The 20,793-nt window shown below is 48.5% G+C and overlaps 5 protein-coding genes across 5 annotated transcripts; 3 read left to right on the plus strand and 2 right to left on the minus strand.

Moving 5' to 3' along the window:
• Nucleotides 1–6,327: 6,327 nt before the first annotated feature.
• Nucleotides 6,328–9,435, plus strand: FSUBG_7677 (HAL kinase; the record flags this gene model as incomplete). Its single annotated transcript, XM_036686007.1, has 2 exons — nucleotides 6,328–6,379; nucleotides 7,298–9,435. 2 exons carry the CDS (start codon nucleotides 6,328–6,330, stop codon nucleotides 9,433–9,435), a joined length of 2,190 nt encoding a protein of 729 aa, XP_036536863.1.
• A 3,037-nt stretch (nucleotides 9,436–12,472) lies between these two features.
• On the plus strand, nucleotides 12,473–13,460 carry FSUBG_7678 (endoglucanase c; the record flags this gene model as incomplete). Its single annotated transcript, XM_036686008.1, has 3 exons — nucleotides 12,473–12,943; nucleotides 12,994–13,181; nucleotides 13,232–13,460. The coding sequence occupies 3 exons, from the start codon at nucleotides 12,473–12,475 to the stop codon at nucleotides 13,458–13,460; spliced, it is 888 nt and encodes a 295-aa protein (XP_036536864.1).
• Nucleotides 13,461–13,944: 484 nt separating this feature from the next.
• On the plus strand, nucleotides 13,945–15,291 carry FSUBG_7679 (uncharacterized protein; the record flags this gene model as incomplete). Its single annotated transcript, XM_036686009.1, has 1 exon — nucleotides 13,945–15,291. The coding sequence occupies one exon, from the start codon at nucleotides 13,945–13,947 to the stop codon at nucleotides 15,289–15,291; it is 1,347 nt and encodes a 448-aa protein (XP_036536865.1).
• A 1,021-nt stretch (nucleotides 15,292–16,312) lies between these two features.
• FSUBG_7680 (calcium-binding caleosin) lies at nucleotides 16,313–16,984 on the minus strand (the record flags this gene model as incomplete). Its single annotated transcript, XM_036686011.1, has 1 exon — nucleotides 16,313–16,984. The coding sequence occupies one exon, from the start codon at nucleotides 16,982–16,984 to the stop codon at nucleotides 16,313–16,315; it is 672 nt and encodes a 223-aa protein (XP_036536866.1).
• Nucleotides 16,985–17,484: 500 nt separating this feature from the next.
• FSUBG_7681 (uncharacterized protein) lies at nucleotides 17,485–19,534 on the minus strand (the record flags this gene model as incomplete). The annotated part of the gene is made up of 4 exons (XM_036686012.1): nucleotides 17,485–18,042; nucleotides 18,100–18,558; nucleotides 18,608–19,257; nucleotides 19,309–19,534. The coding sequence occupies 4 exons, from the start codon at nucleotides 19,532–19,534 to the stop codon at nucleotides 17,485–17,487; spliced, it is 1,893 nt and encodes a 630-aa protein (XP_036536867.1).
• Between the last annotated feature and the right edge of the window lie 1,259 nt (nucleotides 19,535–20,793).

Raw genomic sequence — 20,793 nt, forward strand, 5'->3', positions numbered from 1 at the left:
AAGCCGGCTTGTTGATGCAGACTACTGTTCGTTAGCTCGGATGGAAATGCAAGTTTCTTGGATATCATAATGATAATGATAGCAGCGGAGCCAATACTGGAGAGAGCCACTTCATATCATGGAACTGGAGCAACTGAGCATAGAGAGAGCTCTTGAAGTTTGCCGCTGTGCTTTGATTTCTTGTGCCATGGTGTCGCTTGTACGTATTACGTGCTCGCAACTGACCCCTTTGCACTTAGAACAGCTTCCAAATCCTCTGATTTCAGCTGATATGAGGCGGATCGTGCGTTCAGCTTGATTGCCCTCACGTGTCGATAAGTGTTTGGGGTCGATTCTCAATGATGACGAGAATCTTACCTGACGTAGAACCGCGTAAAAGAAGAACCACGTGTAAAGGTATGCTTTGGCATGCTCTTTAGTGTTTGTCATTCGATGAGCCTATGGTGAGGTACCCCTCGATGAAGTTTCTCTTGGTCAGGCATCAGTGTCTGATCAGAGCCCTCTTGCCTAGTTCATCAAGGCCCTTGTAAATGCCTTGCTTGGCATCTTTAAGCAATCGACTCTTTGGGCTTGATGGTTGACCCTTGCCAAAAAGTAAAAGTGATTTGCAAAGCACGTTCGGCAGATCACCATTAAGGCTACGGTGAAGGCAGAATCCAGGTAGAATAAAAAATTAACCCATGGACGATGTAGCAGCGTCCGCCCGCCAAGCACTTCCGGTGCGGTGGCTCATATTGCAATGGTGAGCCACAGACTTCAGAGCACCCTAAATGCCGTGTTTGAGTCAATGTGAAATTATTTGCCGGTGGTGAAGCTTGAGAACTTGACTTGACAGCCTCATAATTGAACCTTGGCCCCTGATCAGCAGCGAATACCTGTATACCAAGACTTTAGTTTGAGTCCGTCAAGGCATCATAATTATCAGCACTGCCATCGGGCACGGGCCGACAGAAACTCAGTTTGAAATAGAAACGACCGTCGATCGTGAGTTGTTTAACTCAACGTGTACAAGACTTTGTTTCTTACACGCGGATAACCTACGGCCAAAACAGGACCAAGGATATCCAGTGTCCAATGAGCGATCGGAAGTGTGTTAGAGACACAAGAGACAGGGGACCGTGCCACGGGAGATCCAGGGATCGACTCCACTTCCTTGTCCCTCCGGGGCGCATATGACGCACTCGTACCCGTGTCAGCCATCCCTGTCATGCAGAGGCGAGAAAGATGGCTTGAATGGTGTGGCCTGGGGTGGGCGTGGAATGGAGATCCCGCACCGGACCGGTTTTGGAGGAGCTCGCGACCTTTAGTAGGCGCTTCCAGGTTTATAAAACCACGAGATCACTCAACTTCAAAATAACAGCCGCTGCAGGCGCGTGTGCATATGACGATAGAGTCATAGCCTCCCTGAGATCGTGAAGGACGGGACAGAAGTCCGCAAACTATGAGTTGTGATTAAAGGCGAGCTAGGCAGCCCTAGAAGGGTCCCTTGATTCGCAGCATTGGTCAAGATCTCGGTGTCGAGCCACTCGAGGCTGCCAGAGCAGGGGGAGACATTGACGGCCTTGGCGACAAGGGACTTGAAATGCCAAACAGTGCAGATATCATTGTCGTGAAGCCAGATTTGCGGTGCGACCTCTGTATCCCCTTGATTCGCGAATAAGTGGAAATTTTGATGACCATCCTTTCCTGTTTTTATTACTTGCTCGATGTCAATGCCTGGAGAAGCTTCCTTATTTCTGGCTTGCTTAGAGAGATCACAGAGACACAGACCGACACTTCGTCCCGCCAGGGGGCGTCCCGAAATCCAATTTGCGCTTAAATCAAATCCCATGCGATTTGCGTTGCACATAAGGAAACGTAAATGCCGCTTGTTATGTCTATCAACGCCGATCAGGCGTGACAGGTATGAGTTAGAATTCAAGCTTACTTTGAATAATCTCAAACCGCCGCGCAACTTGTCTTACTTGTGCGTCACTTTGAGGCGCAATTGCAATGCAGCGAGAGCTTTGACGGAGGAGGACGCGCATACGCAGATCTGTGTCAAAGGACATTCGTCGTCCGGCTACACAACAGCACCTTGCGTGCGCGTCTCTGGCGAAGTTGAACAGGGGATACCGCAGACAGGAGTGACGAAATGAAGGCGATCACTGTCGGCAGATTGAAACCAGACCGGAAGCAATGGCACTGGTCGCAGCTTCTGAGATCGAAAGAAGACCGCTGAAGATATGTTGGTCTAAAACTTCATATGAGATAGCTCCGGATAGCGAACCGGGATTTTCGCATGATTGGAGGCATGTTGGCCGGATAAGCGCTGTCCAATGTCCGATATCAGAGCCGCAACGGCAGGCAGAAACTGGGCTGATTTTGACAACCGCAGTGTTGCGGATGAAAGGATATGTCTGATTGCGGCTCTGGATGTCGAAGTGACCAATCCGAGCCAAGATCCGGCACCATGGCAAGACTCATGATTCGCATGCAAATGCAGTCGAAGCTGAGAGTTGTTGATCAGTTACACTCAACTCCGGCTCCGTGGAAAATGCTGGCCGTCCTGCTCTTGATGAGAACTGCCGTCTCTCCCGAGCAACTCCAATCAACGGCTTGAGGCGCTTATCCTGGTGGATTTTGATGCTGCCCTTGCCCTGAGTGGTAGCAGTGCAGCCGGCTATAGAGGACCGAGAGACCTATAATTAAATTTCCCAGGCTCCGTTTCATGCTGTCCGTCGACTCAGGCGAGGCAACAGAGCGGGTACAAGTGGGTGATAGCAGGAGTGCGGTGGTGGTATGTATTGTCCGCCGTCGATACCCCATATAATCCCAGTGTCCTTCAATCAAGTGTCTTTGGAAGAGCATAACTTGAATGCAATCGTGGGCTATACTCTTCATTCGGCCATCATGACTACCTCAAATCATAGGTTAATTTTATCCCTAATACAGTAATACCTAGCCTCTTGTGCAAACCCCTGGCACATAAACCCGCGGCTTGCGTGGGGTATTTTTTGAACGATGCAGTGGGACGTACATACGTCCAGTCGGTCAGCTAAATTGGCTTTGAAAGATGGCTGAAATTGGCTCAAAGGCACGCGAGCTGGCTGACATGCCGCAAGGGGTTGAAGGAGAAACTTGACATGGCATTCAGCCATTGCACCGCCAGTTGCTGACGCCAGATTCGTTCCCTTTCGAGGCCGGGCGAGACAGGGCTGGGGAGAGGCGCGGGATTATTGACTGCTTGCGCCTTGTTCAGGAGACGGTAACCCTAATGATTTGCTGAGGGCAGAAACACGAATGCTTCATGTGGAGATCCATGATACGTGGAAGATCGTCACAAAGGGCGAGCATTGAGCACGAGACACGAGTGTTCATCATGGAATTGACCGCTGTTCCTGATTGACTTCTCGATGATGTAACTGGATTATCTGATGAGCTGGAAGATTATGAGTCCCGTTGTGCAGCGTCACGATCGCTTTTTGAAAAGTCTTGGCTGTAACAGGGTCTCGGGCAGATGGTCGCTTTGGAATTGCATGGGGTTAAACTGAGATGACGAGACAAGATCTCAACAAACACGATTTCGAGACAGAAAACTGGGTGGCTGTTTGTGGCGATGTGCAAGATGCAGCAACGAGGTTGCGATAGCCCACTCCATCACGCAAAGGCAAGTTCATGATGCTTTTGCACTTATTCATGATGATGTTTGAAGATATTTGGCATTCGAGATGATTGCGCTTACACCAGGTTTGACTGGCGGTGGAGCCGATCCAGGTAATTGGTCAGAGGCTGTCGCACTTGCACTTTCACTTTAGAGCAGAACAGCGAACCGCTCACTCCAAGGGACCCCAGATGGGGAAAGAGAGGCCGGGTTAAGGTGAGCGGACCAATGAGAGAACAGAGAAAACTGGCCGAATGGCTCGCCGAGGCTTCTCAGCAGGTACGGTACGACATTGATTTGATGGCGCCTGCATCGTCATTTGATTAGTGGGAGCTTCCAGATGTCTTGAAGATTCAGGAGAGCAGTTGCATCAAACGCGCACTTGTGTTACTTCAGAAGCCAAAAGAAACATCAAAATAAACTATTATTAGGTCTCCCGCTGCTACTTGCTGTATGGCCGAGGCACCGCAGCTCTAGAACCCAAAAGGCAGCTGTTGTCATGGAATGGATCAGGTACCTACCTACTGTAAACAAGAGGCTCAGGGCAGGGCAGGGCAGACTTAGGAGCACTGGGCCTCAGTAATGCAATGTAGATGCAGAGACAGAACCTGGAAAATTGGGGCCCTTCGGTCATCGTGAAGGGAAAGACACTTAGCCAAGCTTTTTCCACGGCTCACCCACGCATAATTTCCGTGTTGGCGCCTCTACTTTTCCATTGATAAAATTATGGCATATCTTTCGGTTGGCCTGTGATCTACAAGGTGGAAATTCCCGTAATCTTTGTTTGCATCTCGGGCTGTCCGTCAGAAAAAGTGCCTTTGCTATCTGGTCTTGCACCTACCTACGTAGTTGAAGAATTCCGCACTCTCGCCGCACCCCCAGGTAACTGGGCTGCATCTTTCTGGGTAAAAGGCGATTCAAGTCACCCACTGGGTCGCATAAGATGTGGATTTTTAGTAGATAAATCACGCACTGTGCTTATATGTACGTATTTTACTAGGTAGGTAGGTCCGACGGAGCAAAATGGACCAGTCAAGTTTCGTTTATCTATCCAAGGGTTCATGGACGGGATTAATAAAACAGAGGACACTTAATTATTATTGATTGCTGCCCGCTCAGCCGCCGCTGTCCTCTTGATGAAGCAAGCAGTCGATGATCTGGGTAACTAACTCAGCGATATCAATTCTCGGCCTCTTTCTCCGTATCCCGATCTCCAAAAACAAAGTACCTTACCCCCCACTCACACACACATGAACCATTTTTCTCTACCCCAACCCAAGCAGAGTTACCTGCATGTCAATTATTGCATCCAATACAGAATCAGTGAAAGTTTTTGACTTTGGCCTTGTGTATCTGTACGTACATACACGCATATCGCTTCAGCACTCGGATGAGAAAGCGAGAGAGTGTGAGAATGAAAGCATGCGCACGCCCCTCCCCATGGCCCATCCACATCCACATCCATATCCTGACCCTTGTCCATCCCCACGTCGTCGAGTTGTGGTCTGTGATCCACCTTGAAGCTTTGCCAAAGAAAGAGTGGAGGGTTCCTTAGTTCGGTTTGGCTCTGGTGGGCTGGGGATAGACTGGTGAAGGGACCGAATTGATCGACTGCACCGAGTAAGTAATAGTGTAGCAGCTTCATAACTTGTACGGACACAAAAGACAAGTTGCGCGCTTTTTTTTTTCTCTTGCTCGTCTCCTTACTTCAGCTTTCCTCTCTCCTTTAACTTCTTTCTATCTAAGCATCTTCTTTCCCTTATTCATATAACCTTAAAAGGGAAACCCCAAAACTTGTCGATCGTGCTGCTCTTTTGCTTCACTCTCACGGTTATAATCACCCGGCTACTACTTTTGATGCCGCCCCCTCCTCGTCTTCATATCCTCCTACGACCAAGTCGACGTCCCATGTGGTTTCTCTAGCATCCCATTCAACAATAGTGGGAGATCATACAACGGACAACAACGTGTTTGAAGACAATAGAGAACAGTCAATGTTCAATTGAAGACCGAACCCCTTTTGAACCATATCGACAGTCGACAAGCATTCTAGGCTTACACGGGCACGAGATCTTGATCAACTCAGTCAAAGACCCCGTCATAGTCGACCGTTCAAATCTATCAGTTGTCAACTTTTCAAAAAAAAAAAAAAAACGCTTGAACGCAACACCTTTTTTCTTTGATCACGGTATTCTGCAGCAATCTCGTGGCTATTCCTCTGGGTCAAAGTCTTCTGCCAAGATCGCAAATCTTGGATACCATATCGCCGCAACGATTCGGTAGTGCCGTCAAGCGTCTCTCGCATTTTGCCGACGAACCAACCACAAACGCCATTCGCCCAGCGACAGAAGCACAACACAGCACTCTAGTCGCTAAACCGTCTCCATCACTCAACTGACCCCAATCCTTGGATGGTGGGTGTGTGGCTCTGACTTGCAGCTCTTGGTCCCTCGCTTCTGTTAGTGACCAGCTGCCCTCCCCCAATCGACAGCACCTGCTCTGTACTTTAGGCGCCGCCTGTACACCGAAGCTCTGTACCCCTCTATTCGACACCGTCGCCATTCACTGCAAGCCCCGTCCGAGATATAACAGCAGAAGCGCCCTCAAGGCTCAATCTCGCTATTTCTCAGCACCCGACTTCGAAAAAGATGGGCATTATGGCGGCACTCTCGGCCCCAAGAACCATGGTAGCACCCCACCAGCACCAACCACAGGGACCCTCCACCCTCGTCACAGGTATGGACATACAATTCTCTTGCTGCTGTTTGTCTCTGTAATCAACTGTTGCTTCTCCTTGATTTGCCTCTCCCTATCCTCACCCAAACCCATCTGGGCAAGCATTGCCCATCCATTCGCCCGTTTCAAGTCAAGCCTATTCCTGTTTCTATTCCCCTCGTGTTCATGTCTTGGGCTTCATTTCATTGCACTTGATTGTTTCTCCGCTTTTGTCTTCTCACATTCATTTCGTCATTCCCACGTCCACCGGAAACGAGAAGTCTCTCCATCTCCGTGGACCCTACGCCGCGGACCAAGCTGCAAGTTAAGTAGTGACGCGATAAACGTGGGACCTGCAACTGAAGCTAGACTCGGCTGAATCAAATCGGCTTTGAGCGACGGCTCCTGTAAGTGGACTTGCACTTTTTACTTTGTTGTTTGCTGAGAAAGCATGGCAAAATACCAAAGAACAAAGTAAACAGCGGCAATTGGATGGATGCAACCAGAAGAGAAGGTTGGGTTTCTTCGGACATTCGCCATCTGTTTATTTCCATCACCATTTCCATTTCCCCATTATAATTCCGTCAATGTCACTGTTGTTACTGTTACTGTCACTTGTCACCGTCACTTCCTCCCCCTTCGCTGTGCCTTGTTGGGCTGAGCCTAGACTTTACAAATTCATGACATTTGCTTAGCCTTGGCACATTTTGGGGGTCTCGGTCCAGTTTATTTATTTTGCTGCATGATCACTCGTTCTCGCTCCCTCTTACTCACAACTCACTCACGTTCCATTCTATTTCTGCCTCATGCACCCCCCAGTTGATTCCTAGTCCCCTAGCCTTGTCCCATGTCAACCCGAACCCTGCAACTGCAACTTCTCCAACATCAAAATCAAGTCATCCCTGCCTGCTGACGTCTTTTTGCTTGCTCCCGCCACAGATAAAAGTACCTCATCCTCTACCTTTCGCCCAAACCAGTTCCAGTTCCAGTCCCTATCGTCGCCTCGCGAATATAGTACCGACCTTACTGAATCAATTGTCCTAGAAGAAGGTGGTGAATCTGGAAGCGAATCAGCCGTTGAACCCGTTACACCTGTTAGTGGTCGCCAGTCCCAGGACTTCACCCTTCAGAGCCAGGACCTGCAGGACCTCCAAAATCTGCAGTCTTACCAGACGGCTTCAGCCACATCTTCAGGAGTTGTACCTATCGCGATCCCCAACTCGGCCAACCCCAACAAGGGAACATATATATCACAATCCGTAAATAACAGCCGCCCTCCTACTACCTACGAACCAAGTACTCCAAGAGCAACAGAACCCGAGCCAGGCAGCTCTCTCACCCGTCAGTCAACCCGAGGTTCCATCTCCACTGCGAGTTTCAAGCGCACCATGTCGAGTTTCTTCCGCCGATCAAATTCCCAGGTTAAGAACGATTATATACCCTCGGAATCTGCAACACCCTCCGTCGTGTCCGCGCCAACGGAACCTCAAACAAATGGCCAACCACGTGCTGCCGCTCGTCGTCGTTTCTCCATGAACCGCTCCTCTGCAACTACTCGTTCCAACTCACCCCCTTCACCTAGTGACAATGGATTGGAAATGGCTCCCGCACACCGCGAACGTGCCTCTGACAAGTCTCTCCCCAGCCAAGGAGACTTCAAGAAGAACCGTGCATCAACTGGTCTGACTCTGCGTGGCCGAGCTATTAACTTCGTCGGCGCTCACAACCCCAGCCGAGGCACCGGACACAAGCGTCCTGAGTACGCCCGCAGAGCTAGCAGCTATGACGGTAGCCGACCCAGCACTCCCCTCCCACCTCCTGCGGAAGGCGACGAGACAATGTATCCACCCGAACGAAGTGTCTGGCCTCTGCCTCCTGACTCCGGTACTGGTGCCAAGGCTCGACGCATGAGTTTGAGCCTTCCTGATGATTTCGCCGTGGATGTAGCTGAGCTACAGAACGAATTCGAGTATCAGCGCAAATTCCTCGGTCGTCATGGCAAGCATCTTGGCAAGGGAGCGGCTTCCAAGGTTACCCTTATGATGCGAAAAGGCTACCCAGAAGAGCTCTACGCCGTCAAGGAGTTCCGCGGCAAATCGCACCGAGAAAGCCAACAGGACTACGAGAACAAGATCAAGTCAGAGTTCAGCATTGCCAAGAGCTTACATCACCCCAATATTGTCGAGACTTTCCGCCTATGTACCGATCACGGGCGATGGAACCATGTCATGGAATATTGCTCGGAAGGTGATCTTTTTAGCTTGGTCTCCAAGGGTCATCTCAAGGGCGATGACCGGAAGAAGGACCGCATGTGTCTCTTCAAACAGCTTATTCAAGGTGTCCATTACCTGCATGCCAATGGCATTGCTCATCGTGACATCAAGCTCGAAAACCTTCTGATCACCAAGGACAGCAAGCTCAAGATTACTGATTTTGGTGTATCGGAAGTTTTCTGTGGTACTCACCCTGGTCTTCGTGAAGCTGGTGGACAATGCGGCCGTAACATGAGCGGCGAGATCCGTCTTTGCTCACCTGGCATCTGTGGAAGTGAGCCCTACATCGCGCCAGAGGTCCTCGCCAAGAAGGTAACCTACGACCCTCGATCACTCGATGTGTGGAGTTCTGCGATCGTGATGATATATCTCACCTTTGGCGGCGCCATCTGGTCCCGCGCTGTCCCAGGAGAGCTCCATTATGATAAGCTTGTCAAGGGTTGGGAAACGTGGTATGGAAAGCACCCAGAGCCCGACGCCACTATCTCTGATTCGGATTACCCCAAATGCTACGCTCTCGACGTGGGCATGTCCCCACCTGCTCTCCGCCGTCTTGTGCTACAGATGTTGAACCCTGATCCTCAAAAGCGTATCAGCATTGAGGACGTCATCCACAACCGCTGGCTGAAGAATGTCGAGTGCTGCCAGCTGGAATCTTACGATGACCCCGCTCTTCTTATTGATGCGACCAAGAAGGACAATACAGCCAACGGCAACAAAAAGATATTTTGCCACAACCATCTACCCCCAAAGGGCACTGGCTCCCACTCACTGGGCAAGATGCCAGGCCAGCCGGGCTACTAGACGACTTAATGACTGATGGAACGACATTTGAAATGTCCTACAAACACTAAACAACCATTTCTTTGATAATAAGAGCAACATTGGATTTGTTCGCCTATAACTTTTGTATTCACCTATATTGGCGTTGGGGTCAAGCTGGCCATGGATGATGGTCTAGGCCTGCATGGTTTGGAGTTGGTGAATTTCGATCGCTTCATTTCTTTTACACTCCAACCTGTACATAGTATACAACCCTTTCCCTGTTTTCGTCAGATGACGACGCATCACAGCCGACGAGGATGGGGAATGTCTTACAAGCAAAGCAGACTTAATACCCCCCGAAGAAAACCGTCTCTTGCTCTTTTGGAATCTGGGGGATAAATGGAGATTTAACATGCCATTGGTCTGCAGATGGACAGAAAGAACAGTCGGGTAGAAGAAGGATGACCATGGAGGTTTATCAATTCACCCGTTTAGTCTTTTCTATGAGTTTTCTTCTGGATTCAAAGATGCGCGCGACCCCCTTGAAGATTGTTTATTCTTACAAGTATCACTTAGATATATATACGGACGTATGTATATATGGGCATGCTGCTCTGGTACTCTGATGCCATTGCTACCGTTCTCTTCTGCGAACTAGCACAATAGACTTACTCACGTTCTTGATTTGTTTGTTGTTTGATCAACACTTATTTACTCCAGCCTCGGTTCGACTTGAGTATCCATAAAAGAAGGGCCTTCCTCGGGATCACTTGGTGTTGTGGCCGCGATGCTTGACGTCTTGATCAGGTGCTTTGACCCCTCTTAGATAGCGGTTATCAATCGCCTGACTGTTGAGTAAGAGCATTATCTATCTAGATTTACAAGGATTGAAGCGAGATCTATCTATTTTACTAGAAGGATGATGGAAGCATTCCACTTGTTGGCATCGTAGCGCGTTATATCACATGTCGTTACTGCAAGAATGATGTTTATTTACCTGTATGTCTGTCTACCTATCTATTTACCCGGCAATCTGGGACTGTGGAGTATGTATACACTCCTCTGTGGCGTGTGCGGATGCGCCGATGCTGCGGGCTGGGAGTTTTCGGTGTTACATATTCAGAAGCGACGGAAAGCATCCCACGCGATATGCACGCAAGGCATGTCTCACCACGACGATGTTGATACTGTATGAGCCATAACCCAAGCGAAGTCGGAATGAGCGATATATTGGCTTAGATATGTATGATGCTGGAGCGGTCTCACCGCCGATCGGTAGTAGCAGTGAAAGTGGAAATGTCACAGGATCTCATTGGACTTGGGAACAAAAGTGAGGCTTGACGATGACGCTGAGCACTGGATAACATTTGGGACGCCTTAGGACATGTGAATGTGAGTGAGAATGAGGATGAGAGAAGGGCGTGGTGACGCTGATACGCCCTCACGATATCCCATCCCACACCGGTCGTCGTGGGTTTCCACCGAGTTTCACTGGTGTTGGGTGTTTGTTCCGGGTACCTGGCTAAGGCTGAAGCTGTCATCAACGCAAAGGTCCTGGACAAAGTTGAGACACAGTGACAACCCCCCACGTGGTCAAGAGGATTTGACGGAACAGAGAGAGTCTCACGACCAGTGGGTGAGGAGTGTTTGGCTCGCTCACAAGCTCTGGCTTCAGATCACACAGCTCCCTTTGGCCCGCGTGACCGGTCATGCTTAACACTTAGTTATTCCGGTTCACGACTAATGATGCAGCATCGCGGAAATAACGTGCCGAGCGAAACATGACAAGAGCTGAGGCTGATAAAGCGAGACTACCGCGCACTGCACGAGAGCGAACTGGCACACCGAAAGAAGCCTTCTCGGATATCAGTGCCGAGAAGTATGAGGGCTGATTCGTGCCCGCATTGGAGATTTCGTGGGGGTGGAGGTGTTTTTGCTTCTTTCTTTTTGTTTGTGTTACCCACGGACAAGTTGTGATTGTTGGGATGTTGGAGAATTGGAAGTGTCTTCCCCAGATTGTAACACGAGAATCCTGGGGAAAAGAGGCTGGCTGATGGAGAGATGGGATGGGGAGTGAGAATAGAGATAGTACAGAGTTTTGTGAAGGAGTCAAGGCTTAAAGGCTTAGTACTAGGACTTATGTATGAAGGAAGACTCTTTAAGAGGTGGACGGTTACTTTGGAAAGTCTGAGCTTGATGGCGGGGAAGAAGAATAACCTTGCCGTGCCGCCATCAATGATCAATCGTAGGAATGCGAGAATGATAGTGCTCACTTTTTGTGTAAGCTTAAAATGGAATGATACCCGATATACTTTTAATATCAATCCCTTGTATCCGTATGTACTTTCGGCAGCCAAGAGCTTATAAGTGCCGAGATGGACGGCAAATATGGATCACGGCCGGCAGTGGGTTTGCTTCTTCCTGGAGCTGGTGGAGGTAAACTGTCCCTCTCGCTCCGAGGAGTTTTGCTCGGCGGAGATTCGTCCAAAGATGATCTAGGAACTTTTCTGCGTAGGGGTAATTCTGAGTAAATAAGTTTTTTTATCTCGTCTCAAGATATATCCACCATCTGCCCCGTGTTCTGTTCCTGAAACTATCGTCGAAATATCGGAATCTTGCTATAACCCGGCTCCGGTTCCTTAATTAAACCTTATAATAGGATCCAATCTAATAAGCTTAGTTATTGCGCCCAGTTAAAGTTTAGTTTCTCTGGCTTCTGGAAAACGTTTCAGATACACCGTCAACTGTCCAGATTAATAATTCCTCCAATGGCAAATATATACTTACAGGTGGAACAACGGATTTCTCATTCCCAAAGTGGCATGTCTCGTTCAACTGCCGCGTACTCAAGATTACCAACCTGGCCTGAAACGGAGCACCTACCGAATTACCCGATCTGAAAGACTGAAAAGGGATCTGTTCAAGATGTATATTAAGACGCTGTTGTATCGTAATAACATGGTTGGTTCTGTAGCATTTTTGTCTTCAAGTTACTACTGGCTAGTATCCATTCATTTCTCTGTATTTCATTCATTCCTTTGCCAATCGTGTATATATATACCGTTACTTGTTCACCATGCGTACCGCTGCTGCCTTCATCACTCTTCTGGCCTCCGTGGTCTCTGCCACTCCCTTCGGCCAACGCTCCCAGGTTCTCGCCAGAGCAAGCGAGACTTGCCCCGTCGTCTTCGATGGCCGAGTCCCTGCCAATGCCTCTCTGACCGACTTCGACACGGCCAACGGCGGCGGCTGGAACCCTTACAACCCCGGCTTCGTCAAGGGAAACAACATCTCCTGGTCCGAGATTCTTCAGCTTCCCAAGACCAAGACCAAGTCGCGCTTCGATACCGAGGCTGGTACCATCCCTCTTGAGGTCACTATCAGCGACAAGAGTATCTTCATGAAGCAGCTCGGCTTCAGACGCGCTGGTCTGCAGTTCAACAAGGATAGCAATGAGGGCAGCCCTGGGTCTGAGGGCGTCAAGACTCTGCACTTTAGCATCATGCAGGATGACAAGCGCCCTCTCAACCTGAGCCATGAGTACCTGGTAAGCATACCTGGGATCATCACTGACGTGGTTGATGCTAACAAGGATAGAATGTTTGGCACGAGAAGGCCGATTTCTCCGGCAACCAGTTCCAGTTCCAGGCTGGCCAACTCATCGGGCAGAACGGCACCGCTGCTACATGGAAGCTTCTCGACCAGGACTTTAAGCTTCTCTGGGAGACTCCTATGCTCAAGAAGGTATGGCAGAACTTTGCCATCACCCTCAACTACGAGAAGAAGTAAGTCCCTACCAACTACATAGCACAAATACCATAGCTGACAATCGTAGCACCATCCAAGCCTACTACTCCAAGGGATGCAAGCCTCTCAAGGCCGCCACTCAGCCCATCGCCCGCAACTTGACCGGCCAGGGACAGTTTCAGATTGGTATCCTCAAGAAGCCTACTGGCACCGACGATGTTGCCAACTCTGGATTCCAGGAGGCCAACTTGAACGAGGGACTTATTTACGGTGGTGTCTTCCTTGAGGACAGCGCGGATGGATGTGTTTCTCTCTAAGGTATCGCTTGTGATGGATGCCGCAGACGTTGTATGATAATAATGGTCATTCGAGACTCTACGACATGCATTACGTACCTACCGCTTCAAGGGGAATATATTTTTACATACCGCATGCTGTTTTAGATGTATATTGTGGTGCACATGATGTATATATATATATTCCTTAGCTGTGCCCTAGCTGTCGCTGTGTGTTCCTTATGACCACCATCAACAACATCTTTGAGTTGATGAGTTTGTCGTCGCATAAACGCACTGAAACACAAACAGTAGAGCTGCATATATAAATGGATTTTTTTCCGAGCAAGTAAAATAAGACCTTGTACAAAATTCGTACCCAAATAGATGCATGGTTGGTAGTGAAAACAATGTCACGTGCTACCAAGCTGAAGCTCTGCTCTGCTAGGTTTGCTCTACGCAACATTCTCGAGTCTCGCCATCAAATTCGAGGTAAAGAGGTCGGTCTTACTCACCTCCCACGAAAATGGCACCCTATTCCGTGTATCAATTGTCAAACGCGAGCCGTAGACTTTCCTTGAGCCTTTTGCGCCAGCATCAAAACAAACTCGCGGTTTCCAAACGACAGCCTAGCCCAATTCGCCTCCTCTCTCTCCAACAACCAAGATATCTTCACACCGGTGACGATGCCAAGTCAGACGAATCAACACAGATCAGCAGCGATATTGCTGCTAATGAGGAGGGTATAAAAGCCCACAGCTCTGTCGAGACCAGCAACGAAGCCAAGTCAATTGCAGACGACTCGATTAAAAGCAGTAACGATGTTACTGGATCACCGACCCCGGGTCTTGGACCTATTTTATCCTCAGATCCAAGAGGTGAGACCAAGATTAAACCAAGGCCATGGAGCGAGGAGGAGTTGGCTCAGCTCGAAGAGTTCGTCAAACGGCCATATTTCAGTATAGACTACATGGCAAGGCGGATGGACCGATATTTTTCAAGTGTCCTGGACCAGCTGAAGCAGATGGAAAAGCAGAAGGGAATCAAGCTACTGCGCCGAAGTCGGCCTAAATCCCCATGGCATCATAACATGGATGCTACCCCAGAGCAAGTCGCAATTTTCGAGGCGAAGCAAGACGATGTGCAAAAGCGTATGGAACACATTGTCGAAACACTCATGACCTTGCCAAAGACGACCCAGTGGGAGGAAATCCTCAAGTTGAAATCTGCCTCGGAATGGGCATCAGCCATCATGAAACTAATACCACTGCGAGTATGGCACATCTTGGCCGCAGACGAGCCGCCGTCCCAGGAGGATTACAAGACCATACCAATGGTTGATCCGTTTAGCACGACTGGAGTGTTCGCCCAAGTCACCCGACGCAAGTTATACATAGGCTATATTGACATGCCTTTTGGCGTGCTGGCGTGCCGAGACCAGCAGGCAAGCCCGCACAGGCACAGGGGATTGAAAGTCCCGTTGGTTCCAGTGTCTTTAGAAATGTCTAAGCAGCTTACCTACGAGGAAATGGTTGAGCAGAGGTATGTGCTTGGACTCGCCAAGGCGGCGCTCGCGGCATGGCTCGGGGCATTCAACTACGAAGTAAATCCTACTCTCCGTGAATTGTATGCCTGGTGGGAGAAGGATGTAGATTCGAGTAGACATCCTTTTGGCTCGATATCTTGTAACCCACTTGAGCAGAAACTCACTCTTCCGCCGACGCCAGAGGAACGTGCTGCCAAGAAGGCCAAACTTGAGGAGAAGTTGAAACGTGAGGCAGAGAAGGCAGCGGAGACAGAGAAGGAAGTGAAGAAGAGGTTATGGAGGGAGAGTGCTAAGAAGTGGGCTTCTGAGGCTAAGGGAGAATTCTGAGGATCCATACAGTGGTCGTTTGTATAAAATGTGTATAATTTGCCAATTAAGAGGCAGTCGATAGGTGTGTAGGTATGATTAGAGACAGCCAAGTCCGTCATAACCTCCTGTTTCTCTTCCTGATAGCCCAGCAACACTCAACTCAACAGAATTGAGACCCAATTCCGCACAAACTAAACGATGGGCGAGCTGGCGGTATCTCTGGTGATGATCGTGGTGTGCTTGTTACATGATAGTCATCATTTTGGGGATCCAAATCACAAATAATTGACAGGTCATCAAGCAAGGAAGACTTGCTGTAATACTTTGCCCTTGGGATAGGTTAGTGTATGTATGAGAATTGAAGACTTTTCTGACTTGCTTCATCATTGGACCTCCAAAAACTCGTGATATCACCTCCATGTTCTCGGTAAGTCTCAGGAGCAAGTGCTTTAGGTGAAGTAATAATACAAGGGCAAGTTATCTCCCTGATATCACTTTCGAAACGGTCGTTTCATAAAGACTGTGGTTACTCCAGATCAACCGACTTCCATGTTTTGTGGTTGCTAGTGATGCTCTACGTCTTGTTCTGGTGCAGCACAGCAGAGTAAGTGATATGCGTTACATAAGGAGTAGCCAGTCATTCTCCGTTTTGACCTGCAAGCATACACAGATGCACTTAGTGTCGTATCAAGAGGTAAGACTTGTATGATGCTCGTATTCTCTTTGCGTCAGTCTTGACTCCGCGTTTTGTATAACTTTGGCAGAGCCCCCTCTTCCGGTACAAGCACATCGCCACTCCCGAAATCTCGGCAGTCTCTCATTATGAGCTATAAGGAACAGCAAATGGTGCAGACAGGCCGTGACTCCTCCTCTCTCCTCTGCACATGTGGACCTGGGAGGAGAACATGGCGAAGGATAGCAACACCATGGATGTAAATCGAGATCAAGAGAACAGCACAAGGCAAACGAAACCTGCGAACCGTACAGCGAGGAGAATGCCACTAGGCATGCGTTCTCATAGCATGCATAGCAAGGCCTGCTAGATTGGAGCAAAGAAATTTCTCATGCCAAAGCTCTTTCTATCCAGGCACCTGCTGCTTCTCTCTCTTTCGTCCTTGATCCTCCAAAACAAGCTTCCGTCATAACAGGCTCTCAGGTCATCCCTTTTCACGATCCCATCCTCTTGGAGAAGCACATATGTTGTCCACCACTCCATGAAAGCAAAAGTCCAACCAGCTGGATCTGCTGCACAGCGATCCTTGGCCCATAATCTCCATAGGTCATCAGCAGTCAAGCCTCCATTACCAGATGTATCGAACCGCTGACACATGTGCTCGAATCTCTGTGGGCTGAAGTTCCCATCAAAGTCGAAGATGCCTGTGTCAGAGCCATGCTTGGCCTTGTGGATGTCATTGACATAGATGCGGAACATGGGGTCAGGCAGCCAACTATGGCCGAGCCGTGTTGGATATGAAAAGAAGATGGGGATGAGAAGCGAGCCTATTGAGAAGAAGAGGCCGAAACCGAGTTCGCGGAAGCCGTTGTAGACGTCCCATGGGTTGATGATGCCGTCATTATCGCGGTCCCAGAATTGAACGTGTTTCTGGAGAGGGCTGAGCTTTTCGACCTCGTCTTTGGCCACGACCGGTTCTGATTGTTTTTCATCATGATCTGAGGTGTAATCGTTGTTAAGTTTGTTGGAGTCAGCCATGTTGACTGACATTGATACTTTTGTTTCTAGTCGAAAACAACGCAGATACAAATTCCAGAGTCTCATGAGTTGGATGGACTAACTATTGATATAAGGGGATGTATGTATGTCATTTGTTGTTATGCTGTGGCTAAAGTCACCTTGAGACACCGTCTACTAGTTACGAGCAATTGACGTAATTGCAACACGCACATCTCGAGGCTTCCAACATGTGATTCTAATTCTACCTACCTACCTTACCCAATTCTGATATCAATGATCCGCCGCTAATAACAGAACCACACAGAGACAGCAGTAGGCTAGACTTGCATGAACTTGTCACTTCGAATGGTCAAAATATGGAATTCTTCTTGCGCGCCCCTAACTTCTCTCTAGGCGTCACCGTCTCGCATCACTGATGAAGAGACCAGTAAGTTATAATTAATTGATTATTTATTTATTTATTTATTTATTTATTTACTTACCAAGGTATACACTAGTTATATGTTCAGTAAACGCAATCAAGTGTCCATCAATAGCATTATCTCACGTGGGAAACTTCCTTTCCACAGACAGCTCCTCCACTCCAAAGATTCATCCTCATCTCCTGGCTTCGATAGACAGAGCTCTCCCAAGACTCTGCTACCTTGGTCCGAGTATCTGGTACCGAGGTAGAAGCACGTCGAGTCGGCAACAGGCACAACCTCTTTCGCATGATCGAAGCGAAACTTGCCCACACACGCTTGGCTTCCATCTTTGTATTGAAACAAGAGGCCCGATATTGAACTGGTTCCTTTCTCAGACTGTTCTCTGCAGATCTGAACGTCTCTCACAGCATCGAGCGAGGTATCTGGGGCCTCAACAAGATCTGTTTCGCATTCGGGTGCTAGTCCTGCTGGTAAGGGATCCTTGTCACTCCCTTTCACAGTCGGTGATGCGAACAAATAAATGCCCCCAAGGCGAGGGCTGAGGTAGACCAGCATTGGGCTGTCCGTTGAATCTTTGGCTATACATTTCCACTCGCTGTATGGTGAGCTGCTTCTTCCCATGATGAGTGTTCGCGACTGATTAGTGACCAGCTGATATGAGTGAGTCAGCCTCAAGCTTCAAGGGGGTGACGGCGCGTTGATTCATACCGATATCGCAGTCTCTGTGGCAGCATCTGATGTCTGTGATCGCCTTTCGTCTGCTTCCTTCTTTGTGCGCAACCAGACTTGTTCGACACGTTCTCCGGGATTCAACGGATGGTAAGTCCAGTGAAGGGCTGGGCTTGCGATCGAGTCGTCTGACTTTTCTGTAGCTAACTTTTGCTTCGCCATTTCGTCCAGCTCACGATAAAAGGCCAACGACTCTTCAACCTTGTGCGTATGAAGATCGACCAGCTGCTCCTTGTACCAACAAGCAGAGTATCCGGTGATCTCAGGCTCGTTGAACTCCAAAGCCACCATGCGAGCTTCGATGGTCATACCAAGACTTGAAGATGAGTCTTTTGTGACGTGGTAAGCCATGTTTTTCAACGCATCTGGGGTCATGGGATATGGCCAACAAATGGTGGGATTCAACGGAGCAGCAGCGAAACTGCGCAATTTGAGGCCCTGTCTTGACATTAGAACTGCAACTCATGATCAAAAGGACAAACCTTACATCGTCAGAGAATGAGAGGAATTTGCTGGTGATGGGGAGTGTTCGCCACCAGCCTGAACTACCTTGTACCGATGTAACAGCTCCAGGATTGTTAACAACTTGGCGAATGCCGAGATGATCTTCTGAGATGAAAAGAAAGTTTTCTTCTTGGCCCTTGAACTCTCTCCAGAGTAAACGGCTTCCAGGCTTTGGAGTGTTCGACAAGGAAGATATATACTCGATTCCGTCCAGGTTGACATGAGTTGCCCATACATCCTTCAATGGCTCGACCGTGTATTGAATCGACCGAGAGACATGAGATAGTGAAGCTATCGCATAGTGAAGGACCAGATGTTTGTTCATCATCAGCAGTATCTCTGGTGGTAGATTTGTGAACTTTTGGCTCATGATCCGGTGCAAGTTGTTCAAAATCCACTCTCGTCGCCGCTCATCTTCCCGAACTGAAGGCTCGTAAGAATATCGAGCAACTTGCACAAAGGCTCTCTTATCAAGCCCGAATGATGAAGCTATCTCGGAGCATCCAACGTGATATCCGATTGTTGCACATGACTCGTGATCACTTATGCAGCGCCTGAAAGTTGCATGTAGCTTTTCATCGTTGAAGGAATCGCATGATTCGAAGGCAACTGTTTCAGTACCACCAGATGCTCCTTTGACAGAATCAGTATTGTTTCTTGACGTTGAGAGACTGTGTAACTGACTGGCTGTGATGAGATCGCCGGGCTTGATCGAGAAGCGACACCATCCACATCGACGACTGACACAGTAAGACGGATAGGGCATCATAGGAGGAAGAGGATTCACATAATTCAGTGCATGCCACTCCCACCCTTCAGCGAATTCCATCCATTCCAAATCCATTATTCGATCAATTCGGCGAATCTCTTCAGGGCTGAGTCCTCCAGTGAGTCCTCCACTGTAGTCCATCAAGGAAGCACGAATGGCTTGAGGCTGAAGGGAGCTAACTCGGTATAAATAAGCCAGCCAACCGACCAACCAGCCAACTGACCTGAGCTGACCTGAGCTGAAGTGCGGCAATTGAATTGGATAGACTATTTGATGATATCACGTGGCTTCATTTATCCAACGTAAGAAACAAGACACACAGAATGAGAAACAAGGAAAGTTATGTTTGTTATATAGCCTGATATCTATCTACCTTGCTTCAACACTGCACCACTGCCAAGGCCAATGTAATGTAATGCATACATGCGGCGATACGTGTAAGCTTACGCCCCCATTCACAATAATGCGCCTAGACACTGTTATCTTACACGCAATTCTTCAAAACTTGATACAACACTCCCCTAGTCATTGTCTCTTGTTGGTTCAAATAGCCGATTGTGACACGATATGTTCGCTGCTTGCCTGCCGTATCTTCTCCAGTGTCACATTCTTGGCCAAGGTCGACGTGGGCAAGACGGGTTATAACCGGACCTTGGTCCGTGATTGAACACCCGTTTGGGAAATTCCCCTCGATAGCATCATTGAGTCAGGGTATACATACTTACCGTTAAGGAAACTCGTGTTTGATTATGCCCATGCGAGCTTGCAGACAGGCCCTTGCTTGATTGTATTGAAGCTGCGATAGCTATCGTGTTGGACGGAGCTACGAGTGTTCAAATACATTGTGAGTAAATACAAAGTGCTCTTATGACTTGCTATATATCGACTGCTTGGATGCTTAACGAGCTGCCGTGAAGCCATCCATACACGTACGTAGGTGAAAGAAGCTCTGTTCTCACTTAACGACTAAGCCACTATTGCGTGATGACTCTTGGGAAGTGTGAAGTATCTTGATGTTGTTACTTTCAGAGGACGTTTGCAACAAATTAGTTGAGTATACTGACATGTTTGCCAAGCTTAGTGATGCGTCGAATGAAATGAGCTGTATGCATAAACAGATAGATACCTAGGAAGATGACATTCAGAAGCTTTGTGGTCAGACCACGCAGCACTGAACAGTGCTAGTTACACCCTATATCTAAAGAGGATACGGAAAGACGACAACAGACTATTCATTCATGCGCGGTTGGTCGATATCCTCGTAACGGCCAGTATCAGGCCATGTTCGAGCGACATTATATTAAATAGGTCTACTATAATAAAATAAAGAATTTCAATAGCAAACAACCAGATAGACACTTAAAGCAAAATACTCTTCCTGTGTATGTTTTTAAGGTAAT

The sequence above is a fragment of the Fusarium subglutinans genome (genome assembly GCF_013396075.1).
Source record: "Fusarium subglutinans strain NRRL 66333 chromosome Unknown NRRL66333_c0000099, whole genome shotgun sequence".
NCBI lineage: Eukaryota > Fungi > Ascomycota > Sordariomycetes > Hypocreales > Nectriaceae > Fusarium > Fusarium subglutinans.